The sequence below is a fragment of the Alligator mississippiensis genome, chromosome 10, assembly GCF_030867095.1.
Source record: "Alligator mississippiensis isolate rAllMis1 chromosome 10, rAllMis1, whole genome shotgun sequence".
Classification (NCBI taxonomy): domain Eukaryota; kingdom Metazoa; phylum Chordata; order Crocodylia; family Alligatoridae; genus Alligator; species Alligator mississippiensis.
In genome coordinates, this window is record NC_081833.1 from 65,984,742 (window position 1) to 66,008,406 (window position 23,665).

At 38.4% G+C, this 23,665-nt stretch overlaps 1 protein-coding gene across 3 annotated transcripts in view; it reads left to right on the forward strand.

Moving 5' to 3' along the window:
- CDH8 (cadherin 8) overlaps window positions 1-23,665 on the forward strand; it is a 222,116-nt gene that overhangs the window by 134,975 nt on the left and 63,476 nt on the right. For all 3 annotated transcript variants that reach the window (XM_019488192.2, XM_019488191.2, XM_006270588.4), the window contains 2 exons: window positions 2,168-2,421; window positions 11,421-11,557. In XM_019488192.2, the coding sequence (XP_019343737.1) occupies window positions 2,168-2,421; window positions 11,421-11,557 (391 nt within the window). The remainder of the gene's footprint in view (window positions 1-2,167; window positions 2,422-11,420; window positions 11,558-23,665) is intronic.

The window sequence follows — 23,665 nt, forward strand, 5'->3', positions numbered from 1 at the left end:
TTGGAGTGCAGCCCTGGGACTGGGAATCTCAGCCACTCATCCCAGCCTCCGGGTTGTGCTTTTTTCTGCTCCCCTTCCCCTGGCCCCGCAACACTGACCAGGCTATTTTAAACACCGTGATATACTCCGCCTTGGACAGACAACCCCCACTTCAGATTCACTGTCCTCCCTCTGCTCCTGCCAACCCCCACATGAACCCATTATCCTCCGTGGCTTAAGCCTGCCCACTTCAAGGAACCTACATCATGTTGCTTGTGCGACTCCCGCCACTGGCAAATGGCTGCCTATACTACTCCCAGGCTATGATCACATGGTTTAATAACCCACATAATTGTAGCCTGGGTGCGGCAAATGTTTTATAGATTCATAGATGCTAGGGTTGGAAGGGACCTCAACAGAACATGGGATCCGACCCCCTGCCTAGGCAGGAAAGAGTGCTGGGGTCAGATGACCCCAGCCAGGTGCCTATCCAAATGCATCATCCTAAAGCAATTAGACTTTTACCCTACTCCCCATACCATTTAGATGTTCACTGTAACAAAGCATTTAATATAGTGTTTTTTTCACAGCTTCATCTTTTCAGCAATAAGCATCTTGGTTCTCTTGTAGTAGAAAGTGTTTTAGGGTACCATTTGCCAAAGGTTTTTAGACAATCCAGAGTAAATTTTGCCTGGGTATTAATCATGACTAATTCTTTGGGGTGCTCCTTTACTGTGAAGCCTTTGAAAGTGCTAAAAGCCTGATGAAGGGTTTTTAAACCTGATTGCTCGCTAAGAATTTATTTAAGATAAAAGATATCAGATTCACTCAGAACCTTGTTTGCCTATGTCCTGAGACCAACACAGCTACAACCTACACCCCTGCAAAAATATTACCAGACATGTGATTGGCAATTCGTGTTTATGCTCATTTACAATCATCGGTGTTATATTCCAATAATCTATTCATACATACAAATGTTTAGTAATATCTGAGTAGATGCAGAAACAAAAATGTCTTATGTTCACTAAAGATTGTCAAGGAAACAACAAAGTCCTATAAGAGCTGGTTTCATAGCTAAAAAATCAACAACAAAAAAATCAAAGTAAGAATATATATTGAAATCTTTCATTGACTTCCTGGAAGAGTTTTCTAGTTCCTATTTTGTGTTCTTGTTTGTATTTGCATTGCAGATTCAGGGTTTTTCTGTCCTTTTCTTTTTCCCATCGAACATTGTAATGCAAATCTAAATATCTTTCCAAAGCTTGACAATTTGCATCTTTGAAATTTGAATCATTGTGAGACACAAGTGAATTATATTGTGAATATGCTGAGGCAGATGTGTTTGAAGTCACAAATATGTAGTCATAAATTCTGATATTTGAAGGCATCATAGGCTTACTTTTTTTACTATATGGTTCATTCTTTTACATCCACAGCATACTTTTTCATTTTAATGTGCAGCCCGTAAAAATTTAAAACAATGGTGATTCTGCTGCAGCTGCTGTATTGATTTGTGGAATAAAGTAATCAGCTCCATGTTTCTTTGTATGAAAACAGAAGAAGATAGAGAAATATAAAATGCTGGAGTTGTATGAAATTCCTGAGAGATCTCTGCCTCATTTATTCCTATAAATACTGATGCAAAGAGTTATTTAAGGTGCAGTAATATTAAAATATGTTTTTCAAATGATTAGCTGTAAATTGCTTCTTCCTAAAGAACAATCATTGCTAGTTTTTTTAAATTTCTCACACTGTTCTGGAAATAATAAAATAGTAACTCCACCTGGAGCCCGTACAAGATTTTTCCTTATCTCTACCCCACAGAACACTGATTAAGTGCATGATTAACATGCAGGCCAAGTTAGAACGAATAACCCTTTACTATTTATCTAAGGTAAAATTGTGACAGTAGAATTTGTGCAAATTTGTTTTTGGTGAATTCTTAATGAAATGCAAAGAAAAAATAAAACAAAGGGGTCTAGTTTCACTGAGCCTGGATAATAAAAAGATATCAATAAATGCCTAGAAAATTTACAGGTTGAGTCTCAGGGAAAGAAAAGTGATTGCATTAAAACTCACTGAATGTGCTTAAATGCACATAACTTTCATCCATCAGCATTATATTCATTTGTTCTTGCTTCTGTGGTCATTAGTGAAAGGCATTTATCTTTGTCATTCTTAACAGCCTCTGGACTTTGAGACCAAAAAATCCTATACGCTGAAGGTAGAAGCAGCCAACATTTATATTGATCCTCGCTTCATCAGTGGGGGACCATTCAAAGATACAGCAACAGTAAAAATTGTAGTAGAGGATGCTGATGAGCCACCAGTCTTTTCATCACCTACTTATCTTCTGGAAGTGCATGAAAATGCTGCTATTAACTCCGTGATTGGTCAGGTGACTGCTCATGACCCTGATGTGTCTTCTAGTCCTATAAGGTAGTGCTGCTTCAAAGTTATCATTGAAGAAGCTACTGTCAGAATACTAAGTATGTTATCAGTACAATAGATGATAGAGTTCAGAGCAGTTTGCTCTCACTCTCTGTCTCTGTTTTGTTTGTGTGAAAGCATTACATTGTCTTTCAGCGCTTTATTGTGTTAGATGTAATGCTCCAAATCATTTTCATAAGTAAAAAATGTTATCCCAGAGCTGTTTTCTGAATACAGTACTTGACACACAACTGTGTTTTGTATTGACTGCATTTATATTTAAATTGTATTCTATCTTTGTCATTTACAATCCCGACTAGTTGGCAATTCTGTGTAATTAGTAAGATAGAAACATTTCTTTTATGTTTCTTTGGCCAAATGCTTTCTTGGGCAGTGCCAGTGAAAGCACTGAAAATTATACCAAAAATGAATTTGGCCTCCTTATTTTATTTTATTTTATTTTATTTTTGACCTGATTTAACCTGGACCAAATTTATTGTGCAAATGTCATAAAATGAAATGGTTTCCTGTCTGTTTTTCATCTATACAAAATTTCTACCTTCCTTCACTTCTTATGATATCATCACATTGGTGCCAAGGACTGCTTTGTTTATATATGAAGGGGATCTTATCTAAATGCACAAATCTTTGTCTATGCAAAGTTGTTTTTAATGACAATAAATGTGTTACTAGATTAAAGATTGCAGTGTGATGCCCTACAGTGAGGGCATATTTATCAAGAATCTGTCTGCTCATACTAAATAGGACTCAACCATTCTATCCTCATAGTAATTATACTAATATTCCCTTTTATCAGTAGTCAGTTGATAATGACTAGATTACTTTAGTATGTACACATACTTTTTTACTATATTTTACACCATTAAAGAAACTAACTTAGAGACAGTGTTCTACCCATTCACCTAATAGACACTATGTTGCATCCCTGGTTTAACAAGATTACAGTAACTCATGCTACCACCAGGAAATAGTTATTACCTGAGCAAGTCAGAAATGATATTTCCTATAAGGCTGGCTGGTTTGAAAGATTTACCCTAGTACATAAAGTCTTTCACCTTTAGTTTACCAGTTCAAATCTGGTTCAGTTAAGTAGTAACCAAAAGTTAATATTTAATAATTGTTCAGATTCCTACTTAATAAACAATTACTTAATAATAGGCCACATCCAAATTGGTGTTAATTGGTACCAATTTTGACAGAGTCATAGAAAATTAGGGTTGGAAGGGACCTCACGGCTAAGTACAGACAGTCAAAAAACCCGAGGCTGAATTGATTCAGTCTTTGCAGGTTAGTCTAAGGTGCACAGATTAAATTGAAACAGAAGTGAACAGACATATACTTTGATTCAGAACATGCAGCCAGGTGCCTGCAGTGGCTCAGGCTACAAGCTGGGGGGCACTAGAGCAGGGCTTTCTGTCTGTGCGTTCACTTCCTCTTCCTGCTGCCCCCAACATTTCTGGGATTTGCAGTCCAAAATCAGAGCAGTAGGACTCTGCAAGGTTGCTCATCACTTCCTTCTGCTGCTTCCAGGTGCCTCTGGGATTTGTAGTCCACAGTTGTAGCCAGAAGTAAATTTGAGCAGGGGAAGGGGTGTTTAACCCCCTTCCCTGGCTAGGGACAGACATTCAAAAAGCCTGATCCTGAATTGATTAGGTATTTGCAGATTAGTCTAACCTCCAAAGCTTGAACTGATTTGGAGGTGGATAGGTATTCCCTTTTCATTCCAAAAATGCAGACACATGCCTGCAGTGGCTTAGGATAGAGCCACTAGGCTTAGAGCCCTCCCTTCCCATCCAGAGAACTCAGCTGAGGAGGGGTGTGGCCAGGCCCCAGCAGGATGCTTCGATTAGCCCAGCAGGGAATTAATAACAGTGTTTTATCACCCCTAACTCAGTGTTTATCACCCTACTAAGAAAACAACAGAGGAACATTACCAGTTACCTGTAGATTCTGCTTTTGTCACAGCATGGGCTGTAGCCAGCATGTGGTCTGCTAGTTAATACATAGATACCTCTAAGCAAAGCAGAGGGGAGTGGGGAATTCCTGCTTAGCACAGAGTGGTGAGGGGCAGGGGAGGGAGCAGCCTGCAAGTCACTGCCAGAGCTGCAGCCAGGGAGCAGGGCAGTGGGGCCAGCCCTGCTGTGGAGCAGAGAGCCCCGCCAAGCCCAGGGAGCATGCCAGGATTTTGGCTGTGTCTGGTTTAACTTATACCAGCAAGGGGTCTGGGACAGCCATTGCATAAACTGGTTTGACACAAATCAGTTGCGTCTGATACTACACTCAACCAGGTTTATCTCAAATTGGTTCCAGCCATTTTCAGACTGGTTTATGTGCACTGAACATCTGTTCTGTTACAGGCTTAAACCAGTTTCTGATCACTTAAACCAGTTTATCTGTCTGTCCCTATCTCCTGGCTCCAGACCCCAGACCCAGTCCTCCCTCCCCCCCCCCCCCCCCCGCAGGAGACTGGGCTGCATCCTCAGCCAGGCTTGCATGCTCACCTCCTTATCAGCCAGCCCTTACTGCTCCAGTTAGGGAGCAGAGTGGCAGTGCCAACCCTGCTCTCTGGAGCAGACAGCACAGCTTAGTACAGGGCTGGAAAGCATGCTGGCATGTTGGGTGTGTGTGATTTAACTTGAACCAGGAAGGGATCTGGGACAGAAATTTCATAAACTGGTTTGACCGAAATCAGCAAAGTCTGATACTACATTCAACCAGGTTTATCTTAAACCAATTTCAGCCATTTTTTAAACAGGTTTATGCGCACTGAGCTTCTGTTCTATTACAGGCTTAAAGCAGTTTCTGATCACTTAAACCAGTTTATGTGTATCTTCTGTCCCTAGTCCAGGAGGTCATCTAGTTCAACCCGCTGCTCAAAGCAGGACTGGTCTCAATGAGATCATTCCAGCTAGGGCTTTGTCAAGCCAGGCCTTAAAAACCTCCAGGGATGAAGATTTCACTACCTCTGTAGGTAACCTGTTCCAGTGATACACCATGCTCCTAGTTAGAGAGTTTTTCCTAATATCTAACCTAAACTTCCCTTGCTGCAACTTCAGACCATTGCTCCTTGTTTTGTCATCTGTCACCACTGAGAACAGTCCAGCTCCATCCTCTTTGGAGCCCCCTTCAGGTAGTTAAAGGCTTCTATCAAATCTCCTCTGAGTCTTCACTTCTCTAGACCCAATTCCCTCAGCCTCTGCTCATAAATCATGTGCCCCAGCCCTGAACCATTTTCATTGTTCTCTGCTGGACTATCTCCAACTTGTCCACGTCTTTTCTGTAGTGTGGGGCCCAAAACTGGACATAGTACTTCAGATGTGGCCTCACCAGCACAGAACAGAGAGGAATAATTGCCTTGATCTGTTGGCAACACTCATACTAATGCAGCGCAGCATGCCATTAGCCTTCTTGGCAACAAGGGCACACTGCTGACTCATATCCATCTTATTGTCCACTGTAACCCCCAGGTCCTTTTCTGCAGAGCTGCTGCTTAGCCACTCGGTCCATAGGCTGTACCAGTGCATGGGATTCTTCTGCCCTAAGTGCAGGACATTGTACTTTTCCCTGTTGAACCTCATGAGATTTCTTTTGGCCCAATCCTCCAATTTGTCTAGGTCACTCTGAATCCTAGCCCTACCCTCTAGTGTATCTACTACTCCCCCCAGCTTGGTGTCATCTGCAGACTTGCTGAGGGTGCACTCCATCCCATCTTCCATATTTTTTATCATTACCCGCAAAGATATTGTGAGAAAATACCAGTCTAATCAATTAAAGGTTAGGGGGTGCCCCTTGATTTGGAATGACAAAATTTTACAGAATAAAAAAAAAAAAACACCAAAGAAAAGAGAAGGCAGCAAAAGAGTACATAAACTGTGATCTATTTTAAACAGTTTTTTTTTCCCCCTCTGCATGTATGAAACCTATAACTCCACCCGTTTTTATTCATCCTGTATTCATGGTACAGCTTTTCACTAGATTCCTTGAAGTGAAAATGTTGTTTGTGCAAAGTGAATGGAAGAACTGTGCTATGTTATTTTTTAATCAAAGTATAGAGGCTTCAGATGCACAGGAAATAGGAAAGGGCAAAACTGAATGTATTAGAATGAGAAATGCCGTATTCATTAGTATAATTTAACTTATTTCTTCTTTAAAAATATCTTGTATACACTACATGATCAGACTAATTAATAATAGACTTTGACTTCTTTTCATAGTATTGGCTTATTAGCTCAATGAGAAAAGTACAGAATATAATTTTCTGGGGGGAAAAAAGATTTTTCTTGCAGTGCAACCAGCTAATCTTGTGTAAAACAAGTTATGCAGGCCATCAGACTTCCTGACCCAGCTGAAATCCCCTGACCGGGGATTTTAGCTGTTAATTGAAGCAAGACAAGAAAAAAAAAAGACCTCTGCTCAGAGTTCTCAATATTAGGACCACCCTGTAAGGAGATGAGCTTTTGTCTACAAATTTTTACTCTCTATAACATTCAACTTGGCTCTCACCCTGTAGAGTGCTGCCTTTTCCATTAGTAACTTCTTGAGCAATATTGGAAAGCACCCTGATCTGTCCAGTCCCTCCAGCAGAAATGCACGTTCATCATCACAGCTATTTGGACAGGCAGAGAGGACTTCCTCACTTTTGCACATACTTGGTTTGAATCCAGTCTGGTTCTGAGCAATTGTGTCTTAGAAAGGAGAGCAAAATGTTAGTGCACAAAAATTAGTGGTCCAAAACTACAGCCTTCATAACAGCAATATTCCTATCAAATTTGAAAGGCGTTTTGTCAAGAAAGGAACAAAGTTCAGCTGTAGCTCTAGAAATCAGGGATACTAGTAATAAGTAGGTAAGTAGTCATGTAAAGCCCAAGTGTTGAAGCCTTTATGTTTTTTTCCTTGCATGTTTTATTTTTGTCAATTTTAACATACATCTAGATGTGTTCTTAATGCATCTCATACCCTGGTATTACCTTACATAGGTAGCAAATCTGCTCTTTTCTCCGTGTTTGCCATTCTTCTCTTCCTGAAGATTAAAAGCAACAGTTCATTTGTTAACTCTGCTGATGTAAAGTATCTCCAGATTTGGCAGACTGTTTTAAACATGCTCTAATCTGCAGTTTACCTAATTCTAGCAGTGTTCTTAAATTCATAGTTTACTGTTGCAGGCTTATTTCTAAAACATTTTATTCACACTGGCTATGTTTACACATGCAGTTGAGTAGACTAATTAGCTGCAGAGTAAAGTGTCATTGTCTACATGTGCAATGCCGTTAGGCCACAGTAAACTAATTAATGCTGGGACAGTACTATCTTATGGCAGGGTAATTAACTGTGATTAAATGCACCTGTAGACGCTGACTGTGGACATAAATTGTGCCTGGTCAGCCCAGCCAGCCAGGGGGCCAGACTTCTGCCAGCTGCCTAGACACATGGCTCTGCACTTTTAGTGCCCTTATGCCCCAGCCAGCCCCAACACCACCACCCAGGAGCAGAATCTGGCTTATCACAGTTAAACATTTCCAATCAGTGTCATTAGCATTTTATGATCCTCCACAAACCTGCTCTGATTTATTCCAGGCTGTTCATTTTGTATTGCTGTTGTTACTTTACATCTACTTTCTGTTTCTTTTCTGTTTCTTTGGTGTAATAATTTATGTTGGCCAAAGCTTGCTCCAAATGCATAGGAAAAAGCATGGGTAATAATTTTCAGTTTTTATACTATCCCTGCCCTCCTATAAATTCAGAAATTATCATTGCCCTTCAGTGTCTCTCTGTGGGCGAAGTAAGCTCCATTGTGGCACGTTTCCCCCAATTCATATCTGGAGAGATTTCTTCTTTGGCAGCAGTGGATCATTTTATTAATTCACAGCAGGCCCTAAAAACCTAGATACAATATTTTCTGTCTTCCTAAGGTGCAGCTGTTTATCTCAGTCACCAAGTAACATGCCCTGTCTGCCTGGCATTGCTGAGATATGGTGATTTACAGCAATGGTATTGTGATTTAGATCTCAGTAGGAGCAGCAAAGGAAGGGTTTCAACACAGAAGGACATATTCTCTTCTCATTTACTCTGGTGCAAATCAGGAACAGTTCAAGTTAATTTGGGGATATATACCCAGGTAAAAATATGAGAACAATGAGAGTCGGACAAAGAATCTTCAGCTAAAGAAATTTAAGATCACGCTATTTTCTTTAGAACGCCGTGACATAAACTAACTAAAAAGTCCAAATAACCTGCATTGTTACTACAAGAATTTCAAAGGATAATATTTCCCTAGATATTCTTCTCCATTTTTATAGAAACGTACATTTTATGCTTTGCTTATATATTCGACAATTCTTTCCCATTAAAAAGAGCTATAATATCATTATTATGATAAGGAAGCTGCAAATATGCTATTAGTTTCCCCAAGTTTATGATACTACAGATTTTATTTTTTTACTTGGTACAAGATATTTATCAGTTTATAGTCAGGAGAAGGTTTTACCTCTTTGCAGCCTTGTAAACCCATGTACTATGTGTTAAAGAATGCTTTATTTTTAATGCATTTTTGCTTTGTGAATAAATATCAGTAGGCTGAAAGTCAATACAATAAAGTTTCTGATGTTAAATTTTCAGTTTTATAGCATTAAAAAATATACTGAGAGTAGAAGAACATGAATGAAACCATACAAAGGAACCTGATCCAAATGGAAAAAAGTGCATTTTTCTCAATGAGCTTTATATTAAGCCTGCACATATTAAAGATATAATAATATATAAATATTATGGAGGGGTAACGCTTGTTAGTTTGTGGGCATGAGTATTTAATTGCTGAAGAGTTTGAAGTTAAAATTTGTAGCGTAACAGTTTCTATGGATAGACTACAAACAAGTCTAAGACACTGGAAGATAAATTCATAATTGTCAAGATTTTACTAAAACCAAACCTGACATCCACTTCTGATATCTGGAGTGAAATGCTAGCCTACATTGAAGGCAATAGGACCCCTGGTATTTTGACTGGGAACAATACAGACATAAATAAAAGAGAAGGATAGGTTTTCAAATGTAGTTGCCTAAAGACAGATACCTGCAACTGTGTTTAGACAGTGACCAGTAGCTCTGATTTTGAACAATGCTGAATACTGTTAAAATCAATGAGACCAGAGCTCATCTCACCTTGGAAGCCCAAATATAAATGTCTATGCCTAGCTTTAAGTATCTCAATTTGAAACTTTGGCCTTGGATCCTTTTATGCACCTCTTTAATTACTCCAATTCTACTGATAGATAAAACATCATATACATGTGGCAAATCAAGTATCATATATCCTTCTGGTCAAACATTATTGTGCTCTTCCCTAACTTTGATCTTCATAAAGATGTGTTTGCATTACTAACCTTTATTTTTAAGACCAAGAACACAGTTGATCTAAATGAAAATTTTGAAAGAACTCACATTTTTCCAAACCTGGCAGCTTTGCAGTAATATCGTGGCATTTCTCTAGTTCCAGTTATTAATAAAATATCCAAATACAGGGAAAAAAAGATTGTTAAAATAACTGAGATTTAAGAATCATCTCCCAGGGCTTGGGTGGAGGTAGGTCAAATTTCTTCTTGGTGCATGTCCATTGAAATTAATGGAATCACACCAGGAAGGAGTTTGAGTTATATTTAATCAGTTGCTTACAGGCCATCATCACAACATATGAAGGCCCTGAAATTGGACTTTTATTTGAAGTTGATGATGATACATGAAGCACAATAGAATTTCTGATTTTCTACTAAGTATACTATGGTGACTACAGTAAAATACATTTGGGCTTTTGTCACTGACCTAAGCAGATCTGGTGCAGAGTGCTGGCAAGAAACAAATATGTATTGAGAAACCATCTTTTTTAGTCATATATTTGACTATAACCACATAATAGAATCCATTCAGGCACTCTCTCCTCACTTATGCCATTATATCTAGGTATAATGCAGAACAGATGCAGAACAGTCAGTGCATGCTGTTCTGCGTTTTAATACTTAGGCACAAAAGTCATTTTGGTCGCTTATATAAATCCATGGTTAGGATTCAGTAAAACCCCTTGAAGCCAATGGCTGTTGTACCGTATCAGTAGTTTGTGATAAATTCTCTTTTTTGTACCTTATCCATCAAAAATTGGAAGGCTTAATTTTCCAGTTTAGTTTCTTTTAACAAGTAATACATTAATAAAACAGTTGTATGAAAATGGACCGACATAAAAGCTTTCCTGGAGATCTTGTGCTGAGCCCTAAATCATCATTCTGCTTAATGCACTGTTGGAGCAATTTACTTCAGCTCTTTCTTGTTAGTCAAGCTGGCTGTATTTAGGCTGCATAATTTACCTGTTCTCATTTGGAAGCTCTGACTACTTGTTAGATCAAAGTTGTTTTGTTAGAAACCAATGCTGTCAATCCATAAAATGGTCAATCCCCATGTTTTTGAAGTGTTTTACTGGTAACCATTGATTCATTAACTACCTCTTGTCCATAGAATTGCTTGAAACCTAAGTGAGTGATATGCTTGGTTAATATTTCATGCTTCATTAAAAGTGAAATTTATTAGTAATAGAATGTTACTTCATACTTTTTAAAATAACCGAGAAGCCCAGCTTTTTTTTTTTGGCTGAATGTATTGGTCCTAAAATTATCTGCAGTTGCTCTGAAGTAGTACATAAGCTGTCTGATAAATGTGATGGATTGTCTAATTAACTCTTCATCAGCAGTGGATTTTAAAGATGCTACCTATTGAACCTGATGGCAGTTTATGACCTTCATGTGGAGTATACAGCTAATTACTCCTTGGACAATAATTATGAAGTTTCTTGAGTTTCAGTTAGTCATTTTGTCTTATAAATTATTATGCTCCTCAATCCATTTGGCTATCAAACTGCAGTTCTCAAAGGATTACTTAAATTCTCGTACAGTGTGTATAGCTCATATCAATGTATTTGAATAGATTACAGGGATGTCCATTTTGTAGGTTTTCCATTGATCGACACACTGACCTTGAGAGACAATTCAACATTAATGCAGAAGATGGAAAAATAACTTTGGCAACCCCACTCGACAGAGAAACAAACATGTGGCACAACATAACTATCATAGCTACAGAAACTAGTAAGTGTCTGTGCATGCTTCTTTTTTTTTCTGTTTGGCTTGTAATTCTTTTCTGTTGTCTTTGAAAATTTAGTAGAGATTGCTACAGATTAAGGAAGTTGTTCTACAGTGTTGGGTTTAGAATAATAAGGTTTTAGAAAAAATGTAATCTCTTGGGTGGTTCTTTTTACATCCTCTCTAATTTTCAAAATTGTATTTTGTTGGTGTGGAAAGTAATATGTAGTTTTAAAGGGAAAAGTAAATATATTTGTGCAGAGAAGAAAAAAACCTTTTTAGATGTTAAAAAAAAAAAGTCATATGGGTGAGAGAAATGTCATGCAATGAGAGGGGGAAAGCTAGCACCAGAAGTCGAATCTGAGCCAACCCTGAAGATTTTTACTCTGACCATTTTTTTAATAATATTTTGAATGGTTACACATATGAGCAGCCCCATTTGACATACATGAATTACAAATGTGTAACTAAATCCATCTGCTGAAGTATCTGCCAAGGTAGGTTGTTGCGTATGAGAACTCAGGCTTTTCTGAACCTGTTAGTTTCTAAGGTGACACTGAGTGCGTCTACATGAGATGTTTACTGCGGAATAGACTTGTGCAGTAAATGTCTCATGTCTACATGCGCAGGGCTATAAGGCTAGAGCAAATTAATTAACTCTGCAGCAGGGTGGTACTTGTAAATACAAGTACTATCCCACTGCAGAGTTTTTTAGTCCACAGCAGCACACATTTACACACCGAACCAGCTGGCTGGGGCATGAGGGTGCTTCATTGTGGCAGCTGCCTGCCGGCTAGCCCTGCACTGGAGCACCCTCATGCCCCAGCCAGCCCCTCCATGGCACGTTGAACTGGGTTGGAGGAGCCTTGGGCTGGCAGTGACCCCCGGGATCTGCTGCCAGCTGGACCTGCTCTGAACCAGCTCTCTGCTCTGCTCTGACCCAGCAGTCCCGGGCACACACAAGCACAGTGCCCGGGAGCAATAAACTCTGGCATGATAAGCACTTGGGTTTATTGCTTCACCTTAATAATGTGTAGATGCGCCCACTGCATCCTACCTTCTCCCTGACTTCAAATTTACACAGCTAACCACATCTCTGCACGGAAGATTTGTCAGCAGGATTAGGGCTAAAACCTTAACTGAACCAGGAAAAAGTCTCAATAACATAGCCAGAGTTGTGCCTGAATACAGACTGATAATGTGTTTCAGGGTTTGGGGTCTGTATGAAGAACACACTGAATCTATTTTTACTAGGCTTTAGAATAGAGACTTGAAATAGAGAATGTGCATTGGATAAGAAAGCTTAGGAAAGTTGGTCTGTTTAATGATAATGCTGTGGTTTTCCCATTGTTTTATAGGTTCAGCTGCAATAAAAACTAAGAAATTGTTCCTGATAAAATGTATATTCTGCTATCAACAGTGTGCATAATTTCCATTAATACATGCCTTGTTCTAAGAGTGTTGTCTTTTGCTATTAATGAACTATGTTGACTTTTCTAACCCCACGGAATATAGTAGCAATGTTAACACTTAACAACCTCTACAGCAGTGGTCCTCATTTTTTTTATGCTCAAGGCACCCCTCAGAGAAAGGCCAACTCTAAGTTTTCACTTGTTTGACTACAGAAAAATAATAGAGCAGTTCTTTTGTTGAAAAGAACTCAGAAAGACCACAACAGGTCAGAATATTTTTACCACTATGAATTCTTATTTGAAATCTCTGGGTTTATGTTATGAATCATGTTTGCACACCTAACAGTGCCAATATTGTGTGGCACCTCAGAGCGCCCTTGAAAGGGTCTCAAAGCACACAAGGGTGCCATGGCGCCCTGGTTGAAAATCACTGTTCTACAGTTTTTCATCTGTCTTTTCCCCAAAGTAGGTTATTCAAGTAGATATAACTGATCCTTTTAATGTTTAAGCACATTTAACAGAAGAACAAATGGTTCTTACTTGGACTATATGGTATCATTTGTAGTCTAATTTTGATCCAAAGTACCTATATTTGAAAGTGAACACACCAGCAAGCCGTGAGTAGTAAACAGGATTCAAGCATAAACCAGAAAGATATAGTGGAATACAAAATAAACGCTGGGATTACATGCACAGTAAACTGCATTACTATAACCTACCTCTAATTTGTGAGAAGTATTGCAAATACTACTTACTCTTGTTACTTGCTACTGAATCTTGTAGGCAAACACCAGTCTGAAAGCACGGCAGGAATACTTTCTATTGTAATGAACTCCACTCTCACACAGGAGAGCACAGTGTATAAGGAAAGAAGGATGGTTCTGTAGCATGAGGTATCTTCCCCCCCCCCGAATAATCCCAGCCAGTCAGTAATACCACCACGTTTGGCTGAAATGTCTGTTAGATACGTGTTGATGTGCAGGTATTAGTTCTAAGGAAATTCTTTAAGCTAATGTCCTCAAACCATCCTTGCTTCCACAACTCTATTATATGATTCACTAGGAAAATTAAAATATATGCTATTAACATAATCACCCAATACTTTAATGACATTGAATCAGTCAAGCCATAAGAGAAATACACCAGGTCTTGACTGCCTAGCTTATCTGAAACAAAATAGCAGCTTTACATTAGTTCCTTTCACCTGTCACTGGCTCTTAAAAGTCCCAAAAGGCTGGTCTGTTGTATAGGGCCCAAAATACAATATAACGGATGCTTGCATGAAGGAGAACATCTCTACCTGTCCGCAACGGGCCTGTTTCAGCACTAGCATAGAGACTCACTGATATTCTAGAGCTGTAGTATGAATTTTGTTTTTCTTTTACTGTTCAAAAATAGTATACAACCTCTATGATCATAAGCCGATAACTTGTGTGGGTTTTTGGTATGCATTTATATAATTCTTATACCTGCCAAAAAGGAGTGTGGGTTTTATGGCTCCTATAACTGTTTTCCATGGAATGCATCCTGATACTAATTATTTTGTTGGTATTGCCAGAAGAAACAAATCATTATGTGTATTAACCCTTTTTGGCTAATGTAATGTAAGCTGTTGGCCAATTCTTAGATCTTTCCCCTGCTTCAAAATTCTTGTGTGACCAGCCTTACGTTAGTTAGCTAAGAAAGGATTCTCACCTACATCATTCGAGCCTAACTTTGTCTTAGGAAGAAGCAGTGAGACTCAGAAGGAAGTAATCTCTCAGATTGAGGGAGGCATAGGTGATTTATTAGGTATGAAAGCCATCAGAGTTGCCATGGGTTTAAAGCTAGATAATCTATTTTCTTTTGAATATGTTGTGAGACATCCAGATTCTATGGTAGTCAGAGCTTGTCAGAAAGGTTTGGAAAAAACTGGGGTTAAAAAAAATAAAAAAACCTTATCTATGCCTTTTTCTCACTGTACTTTAGCCTACACTAGCAATAAATATATTGTAAACTAGTGGGGGTCAATGTGACCTATTGCAAAAAGTGTAAAAGTAGGACTCGGGTAAGAGAATGCAATTTCTTTAACTGACTGTCCCATTTACTAACTAATTGTGCCATTTAAATTATTTCCATGACATGCTGTAATTCAAAAAGAGATATTTTGCATTTCTTTAAAAAAAATTAGAAAGAAAATAAGTATTTTTTAAAGAAATTGCTTGCATTAATACTGTTCTGATCGCACTCGTTTCAGGATGAACTGCACCAGAGACCATGGAATTACACTACTATAAGTGGCATAAGGATCAACTCCCCCCAAGCTTTTAAATCCCACCCCAGCTTTTAAAACATAATTGCACTTGAGTATTTTTTTTTATAATGAGCCTCGTCATTAAGCTTCATGTGAAGCACAGCATCGATCACTATTGTGAATTGCTGCTTACCAGGCTAGCTATGAAAATAATAATACCCATCTTGTAACAAGCATTTGATTTCCCACTGATGGCTTTTTCACATTTCCAATATAATTATGTGGCATTTATAATGAAACAAAGGCTGAATTTTGCAGAGTACCATAGAAACCTACATTTGTTTATTTAACAGGGAATATTTTTTTTAAGGCTCCTAAGAAATAAATGTGTTCAGTGAATTGTCAGCGGGGAGGGAAAAAATGTGGACATCTTTTTATTTTGCTCTACATTTGTGATAAGCATTAAGCAAGGTCTTCATTATGAGATAATTTGTTTCCCACTAACCTATGAGAGGCTGTCCTGTCCACAACATAAGGCCAAAAATGGTGAACAAAAATGCAAAGAACATCTACAATTTGACTGATTGATAACACTATAAATAAATTATGTCTTACATATAAAATATAGATGTTAACATATTGCATACATTTAGAGCGTTCTAAATTAGGTTTAGCTTGAATATTTAGTTGGTCATTCTTGCCATAGTTGACACTTAATTTCCCAGGCACAGGTTAGGGCTCACATTTGTTCTCATTTGGGTTAGGGTAAGAAATTGTCCATTGTTCCATCTTCAAAGCATAGATTTGGTGGGGCTCCAGAGACCTCGAAGGTAGAATGCTGCGCTGTCGCTGGCTGCCTGCAGGTTACGATACTTGGCTGTGTGTGTCTTTAGCAATGATATCGCTATAAAATATCCCCATCTTTAGCAACATCCTTAAAGGTAACCCAGGAATGTAGATAGCTTGCGAAAGAGTGGTTACGGTATCATGCTGGTTGTGGAAACTGTGGTCTAAGTCCCTATGGTTAAGTTGACATACATATTTTCTGGAGATTTTCTGCTTCACTTCTGCAGTCCTTTGCTACATTGCTCAGCCACAGATTTAACTGACAGTACTCTTCCATGTAGAAGATTTTCCAGTGGATCTGGGTTACTTTCACTTTTATTCAGAGTTGAGGATTTCTCTTTGCGTATTTTCTATTTACCTTGTAGATTCGATTTAGACCAATAAAATTTCAGTGTTAGGAGATGCTAGTTGGAAACGGGAAGCAAAGTTTTTTGGTTTGCTGCCAGTTTCAGATAAAATTGAAGAATAATTTAAAAGATGGATGCATCTCTTCCAGAGCTCGTAACATTAGCAGCTGAGAAACACAGTGATTTTTCTTGACAGAGTAGGGAGCTGTCCAATGAGCAGCAGTTAAAGCATACTTAAGAAATTAGGTCCCATCCATGAAATGTCTATCAGCCATCAACCTGTCACTAACCTTTAAACATACTGTTATGGAGACTGTATTGCAAATCAGTGCGTGCATAACATGAAGATCTTGACTTTGTTCACACTTTTCAGTCAGGCTTTAAGCCTGGGTATGTTATGGATATTGAGACTTTTGAGATTTAGCTATAGAGAGGAGTTCATGCTGATTCTCTTAAATCAGTCAACAGATAGAAGCAGCTGATATGATACATGATATGATATGATATAGATAACTAACAGTATTATCACTAACTTTTCTTTAAACTTGTGCAATTTCTGTGCTTACTTGCATGACTTGTACCATTATTATAAAAATGTGACTAAATTACATAGTGACTAAATGGCCTAAACTGCGGAGGTCTCTTGATTCTGAACTTAAAACATGGTTCAATGTTGATACAGAAAAACCTCAGTGGAAAAGATGGTCCTGACAGTGATTGTTTAACCATGCACAACACTGAAGAACAAGCGGTAGTCTGTGCAAGATGTAGTCACAACAGTATTTATGGTGTAAACCTACCATCTCTTTTTCCTTTCTACATCATTTTTTTTCTACCTGGGGTTGTGCTGCTAATCTATCAGATGATGTAACATCCCATTCAACAGTCAAGTTTAGAGTGGCACCTGTAATTTAAACTTTCCGTTTGAACAAAATATTTGTTTCTTTTAATCATATTTCTGTGCTATAAATATCACTATCATCTACCAAAAAAACCATACACCAGTATAAAAAGGTGGCTTTGTTTTCCCTCATCCCTGCAACTGCTCACTTAGTAGTGTAAGGAGTGGTAGCTCACTGTCTTGCACTACAAATGGAGAATTTAGAATGGCATGACAGGAACTCAGGTATGGTCTGGAATAATGGGACTTGAAACATACTGCTTTACAATGTGTAAGCAATGAGAAAAGTACATTTAACAGCAACTCAGGTAGGCTGTGGCTATAAGGAAGTTGTGTTGACAATCACTGAGCAGCAATTCTGGTGTATGGTACTGCAGTCTGTCCCAGTCTGCTGATGACATGTAAATGGCTCAAGGAAAACTCTTTGTCTTATCTGTCAATAGAAAATTAAAGTATCGCTTTAATTACTGTGCTTCCCCCCTCTGCCACCAAAAGAAAATCAGCTGCGCAGTTTACTATTTATAGCACCATTCTCACTAATTTGATCCATGCATTATAAACTGAGCGGAAATTCATGATTCAAACAATTAAATCATGTATGAAGCAATGAGATTTTTAGGAATATTCTACACACAAAATGAAAACCTATCTTGCATCAGCTTTTATATTCCTACTCTGTGATTTTTCACTTCCATCATTTAATGGTAATTACCACCGCAGCCCAGGGTATTTCCTCAGCTGTTCTTCATGCCTGTCATTAAAAGCTAAGGAAATGCTCTACACTTCAATCATTACTGCTTAATTGATGTTACAAGAGTAAAAATAGGTGGAGGATTCATGTGGTTTTGAACCAAAGTAAAAACCTATTAGAGACAGTGTTATAACATAGGCAAAAAGAGGGAGTTTTGCTCATGTCATTTCACCATGGACCATTCCATTAATCTAAGTCTGATATTTTTATGCTTATATATCCAGAAACAAACCTGAGGTCCACTTGAACTAAAAGACTCTGATGTATCCAATCCAGAAAAGAAAAAAAAAAAGCCAAGCTTATTATAACCCACAGACTCTGCTAACAGTACATGTCTGGAATTTCCTAACAATAATGCTGCAATTTCTTTATTCAAAAAGAGGTGAACAACAATATGAAAATTAATAAAATTATACCCTAAACTACCATAGTGAAAACCTCTAAAAATTCCATTTTCCAGTCTGTAACCTTTGTTAAAGAATCACACCAGCAAGAGTCAGAAACCATGGCAAGCTTTAAATGTGATTAAGTGATGATCCCTTTAAAGTACCCAAGCTTTCTCTTACCTGGCATAGAACTACCACGCTCATTAAGAATTGCCACTAAAGATTAGCATTTTCTTCATATCTCTTTCTTATGGCACTTTATTTATTTATTTATCATTCCTCAGACCATATAATTCAAGTGGGACATTAGATATGGTTTATGAGAGTTTCTAATATGAGGATCCTCAGATATAGGTGACGGATTAGCAGAACATCCTTCTTGTCTAATAGCCCAGCAACAGACAACACAAAACAGCCTCTTGCTCCCTTCTCTGGATACCTATATACCAATATAGAGCAGCTTCCCATGGCAGCTACTACCTTTCTGGTATGTGTGGCATATCCTGAGTGCTGGATGAACCAATGTGGAGGGAGAAGTGAATTGGAGGCCGGAGGGATGGCCTTCATGAAACAGGGGTCACGATTTGGTCACTGCTCTAATTCTGGGATAGTTCCCAGCAGGCTATCCCTTACTTGGGATTACTTGGGAAGGTGCCAGGGCAGACTTTTTTGAATAATGCTGTCTTGCCTGGTATGCTTGCTATATTTAGGAGCACAGTAAGACTTACAAGGAATTAATTATTTTGTGGTATGTAAGCAGTTGCAGTGTTTGATATGTATTGCATCGTGTGTCCTTAGTTGAGAGGACATTCTGTCTTACTGTAATCTACAACTCTCTCCAATTTTGCAGCTTTCGTGTATATCTTTGAGGAAACTCACGTATATCCAATTGCTGACGTGATTTATACCCTGTCTTTATTATAATTTCTTCTAGTAATTAAGGGTATCATTCAGGAGAAGGCCTTTGTTATGTTATGTGTTTTTAGACACAGGCCATTGGAAAAGCCTCTACTGCAGTAGTAAGCTTGTGGACTATGGTAGGATACTAAGTATAATGATACCAAAAAGAAAAAAGAGGAAAAGAGTAATGAAGGACCAGGTCTTTGCAAAGCAAGATTGTTTAAACTCACTCAATTAGAATACATTCTTGAAATCCCTACTAGCCAATTCCATAGCCATTTTTAGGCTGCCTGCCAGAATTTCATTCTGTCCATGAGTATTTCCATCTACATTTTTTACTGGTATTGTAAAAATATTCAATGGTTTGGCATACTGTGGGTAGTGTTTTTCTTTCCTTTTTGACTGGACAGTTGCTATACCAATTAAAATTAAGAGATTTTTTCCCAACTTTTCTCCTGGACTCCTTGTCTTCTAGCAATTTTCTCTCTCTTTCTCCAGGCTCCATTCTGCTACAAAAAAATGCCACCCTATCTCTGGCTTCTCCCCCCATTTTCTCTTATTTATGCATGAACAAACTGGGGAGAAAGGATTAACATTCTCTAATGCATGACATATTGACACAGAGAAATAAAAGACAGCTTTCCAGTCCTGGTCTAGCAATGGGCATGGCAGTACTTTTAGTGACAATCTAATGTTCCCACCTCTATTAGTTCTGATGAAGTTGAGCTTGGACTAGTGCAAGTCTTGGAGAATTTTACCAAACCCCAAAATCAGAGTACTATCAAGACTGTAGTATTTGACAGCCATGGGTAGGATGATGTGCATTATCATTGTAATTACAGAGCCAGTGGGGGACTGTATGGCTGCATCCACATGAGCGTCGACATTTCTTTCTCCAGGGACAAGAAGCAGTGGCACAACTTGTGCCATCACTCCTTGTCCCCAAGAAATGCCTCTGCCACACACACTCTGGCATATGGCAGGTTACCCTAGGTCAAATAGGGAAGGCTGTGGGCTGACCCCAGCAGCCTTACCTGTGGCACTGGGGGCTTCTTAGGGCTGCAGCAGTGACAACCCTACTGCTCCGAGCCTGGCCGGCAGCTGGAGTATGGCTCTAGCTAGCCAGGATCTGATTCTGGGCAGTGTATACTGTCCTCACGTATGCCGTCCCCCTTTTTTTTTTTCCCACATGTTTTTTTGACCCAAGATCTCCTGGGGTCAAACACTCACACCCCCCTAATGCTACCTTGCAGTGTGGAGAACACCTGAATGTACAGTATGTGACAATGCAGACGTGTCTGCGGTGCCACATACTACATGGCTGCACTTATCTGGATACATCCTATGGGGCAATGTTCAGTTTATAGCCCACAGCAGATTTTTACAAGCAATTTATAGACCTATGAAAAAAGGGTTTTCAATGGAAGTGCCAATGAGTTTCATTTCTACTCTTTGTAACCACAGAGCTGTAATTTACATTTTGACTGGATCCCTTTCCCAGTCATCATACAAATGCAGCTTCATTAGCCCCAAATTCTAATATAATAAGGGACTTAATTAATCTGTCCATCTGTCCCTAACGCTCTTGGAGCACTCTGGTTGGTTACTACAACAACGAATCAGAGTGCTCCAAGAGCATTACAGCTAGGAGGTGGCTAGGAGGTGGCGGTGGTGGCACGCTGCCATGACAGTGGGGATGGAGGGGACAGAGCAGGATGGTGGGGAAAGCTTCCCTGCCACCGGCCCTGTGATGTGGGGTGATAGCAGGGCAACAGAGGGAATGGCAGGGCAAGCTTCCCTGCTCCTGGGAGAAGGTCTTCAAGAGGAGGTTAGACGAGTATCTAGCTGGGGTCATCTAGACCCAGCACTGTTTCCTGCTTATGCAGGGGGTCGGACTCGATGATCTATTGAGGTCCCTTCCGACCCTAACATCTATGAATCTAGGAATCTATAAGGTGCGGCGGCGGGGGAGAGGTGTTTGGGGTTCAGGTTAGCAAGCTCCCCCCTCTGTTCCTCATCCAACCCCCTTCCTCTCATTTTTGATGGGCAATTTACTAGTACATAACTATTTCAAGGGGTAGTTAAGGCAAAACATACAGTGTATAAATACCTTTTAAAAAGAGGTAGTTATTTAAAATGTCATTATAACAGTTTTCCTTCAGAAGGTACAATTCAAAAAATCAAAATGTCTTATGAAAGCATAGAAGAGGAAATTTTTGTGGGTACTTACAACTCAGGACCGAGGAAGGGTACTTGGTACTTGAAAGCTTCTTTATATAACTCACCACTATAGTTTGTCTAATAAAAGATATCACCCATAAAACTCATTGCATCTTGCTTTTTTCCTGGACCACCAAGGCTTCAACATCACCACAACACTGCCATTTATGAAATATAATTTCACCAAACTTTTGTTTGAAATAAAAGTAGGAAATAAAGAACTTTTAAAACAGTGGAAATGCTTTAATTTTGCTTCTTAAAATTACCTTCAGATTTGAATTATTTAAATTTTCTATTACGTGTTGTAAAACAAACATTGAGAAAGTTAAAGTATAAGTGGAACATTTTTTTATCAATCGGAAATGCTTTAAACAATTTCCCTTGCGCAGAATTTCAGTTTTGTTGGACTTCACTCTCAACTAAAAACAAATTTTGAAATCTCAACATTCTCCATGAAATAGAATTTTCATTCTCTGCTCAGATCTATTTTTAAATTAAGACGCTAACATACTGATTGGATTCGCTTATAAAGGATTGACAATGAGATTGGTTAGTTCACTTAAGACATTAGCTAATTTTTCAGGTAACAGTGACATGAATAGATTTGAACTGAACTTATTAGAAAAAAAGGTATCTCTTTCTGTCACAGCATAATAGAAGTCATTATCATTCATATCCATGTAAAATTAAGTAATATTTTTTTTGCATTATAGTACAATTATCCTAACAATCATTTTAATATTCCTAATGACGTCTGGCAAAGTACCGCATCTAGTACAAATTCTGGTGGATCATTAGTCAAAGCACTGGATGGGAAAATAGAAGAGCTCTTGAATGAAAATGGTGTTATGATCACAAAAATGTTTTCCAGACATATATTGCAGGAATCTCAAGGACAGAGGTATGGGATACATCTAACAAAGTCAATTGCCCATACCTACTGCATCTGTTAAAAATGAAGAAGTATGGGGCAATTTTGTGCTTTCTGTCACTTAATAGGAAAAGGCATAAAGCCAAAAAGGCTCTTTATGGTTTACTAAGACTATAAACACAATAATTGAATCATCATGCAGCACATTATCTACTAAGTCATGTATATTGTATGCACTTGCACGCATGCGCTCGCAATCCCTGCCTCTCTCTCTCTCCTGCCCACCTCCCTGTATTTATATTTAAGAATGCAAGGGTGCCAGTTAGAAGAAAAAAGACAAAATTGCTCTCCACATAAATGGTTGATGTATTTAGCTACTATGTACATTTAATGCCATGAAGCTTTTGTTCACACTTATTATTACTTTAATTTTATTTAATCTTTTATTATAAAATTCCTACCATTATTAATAATTATAATGGCTTAGAGAATTACTTTTGCACATTATATAATTACCTTTCATTTAATGCTGAGTAAATTTCAATACAATTTAAAACAGGAAAGAAGAAAGCATCAATGAAGGTTTAAATAGAAGAGGCTCCAAACTATTTAACCTTTTTCCTTGACCCCCTTTTCTACTGGAATCAAAACTACAGCATCCATAATATTTTCTTGAGCAGAAAAGTCAGGTTTCTTGTTCATTTGCTTATAAATACAGGCCAGAAGTTCTCATACGATATTCTGTGGCCCCTGATGAACCTCAAAGCAATTGTTGATGGTTCATAGAGAAATACTTGGAATATGATGCTGGCTTTTCTTGCTTCTGAATCTGTTCTAAAATACATTGCATTCTTTTCAGATTTGGCTTTCTATGTGGGCTATTGATGTAGGAAACAGTGGAGAAGCTTAATCAAGTACCTAGGTTAATTTGTGAGGTCTTGGTAGCTTTTTTAGGTCTAAATCTTGCAAAAAAAGAAAAAAAAACCCTCACAAAAAGACTGAGACTTTAACAGCATTGATCAAGATGTATCAACCTGTAAAATGGTTATGAAAGTAGGGAGTATTAAAGAGAAAGGGAGAATGTATGTAAGGTGTTACAGGACATGGGATTGATAGGGACTAAAATAAGAATAAATGTTAATAGTGCAGTTGGCTAAGGAACAGATAGTGCTTGCCTAATTTGTGGGAGGCATATTTGTTAATTGTTAATTATTATAAAAGAAGTGAAGGAAAGGGTGAAGTGACAA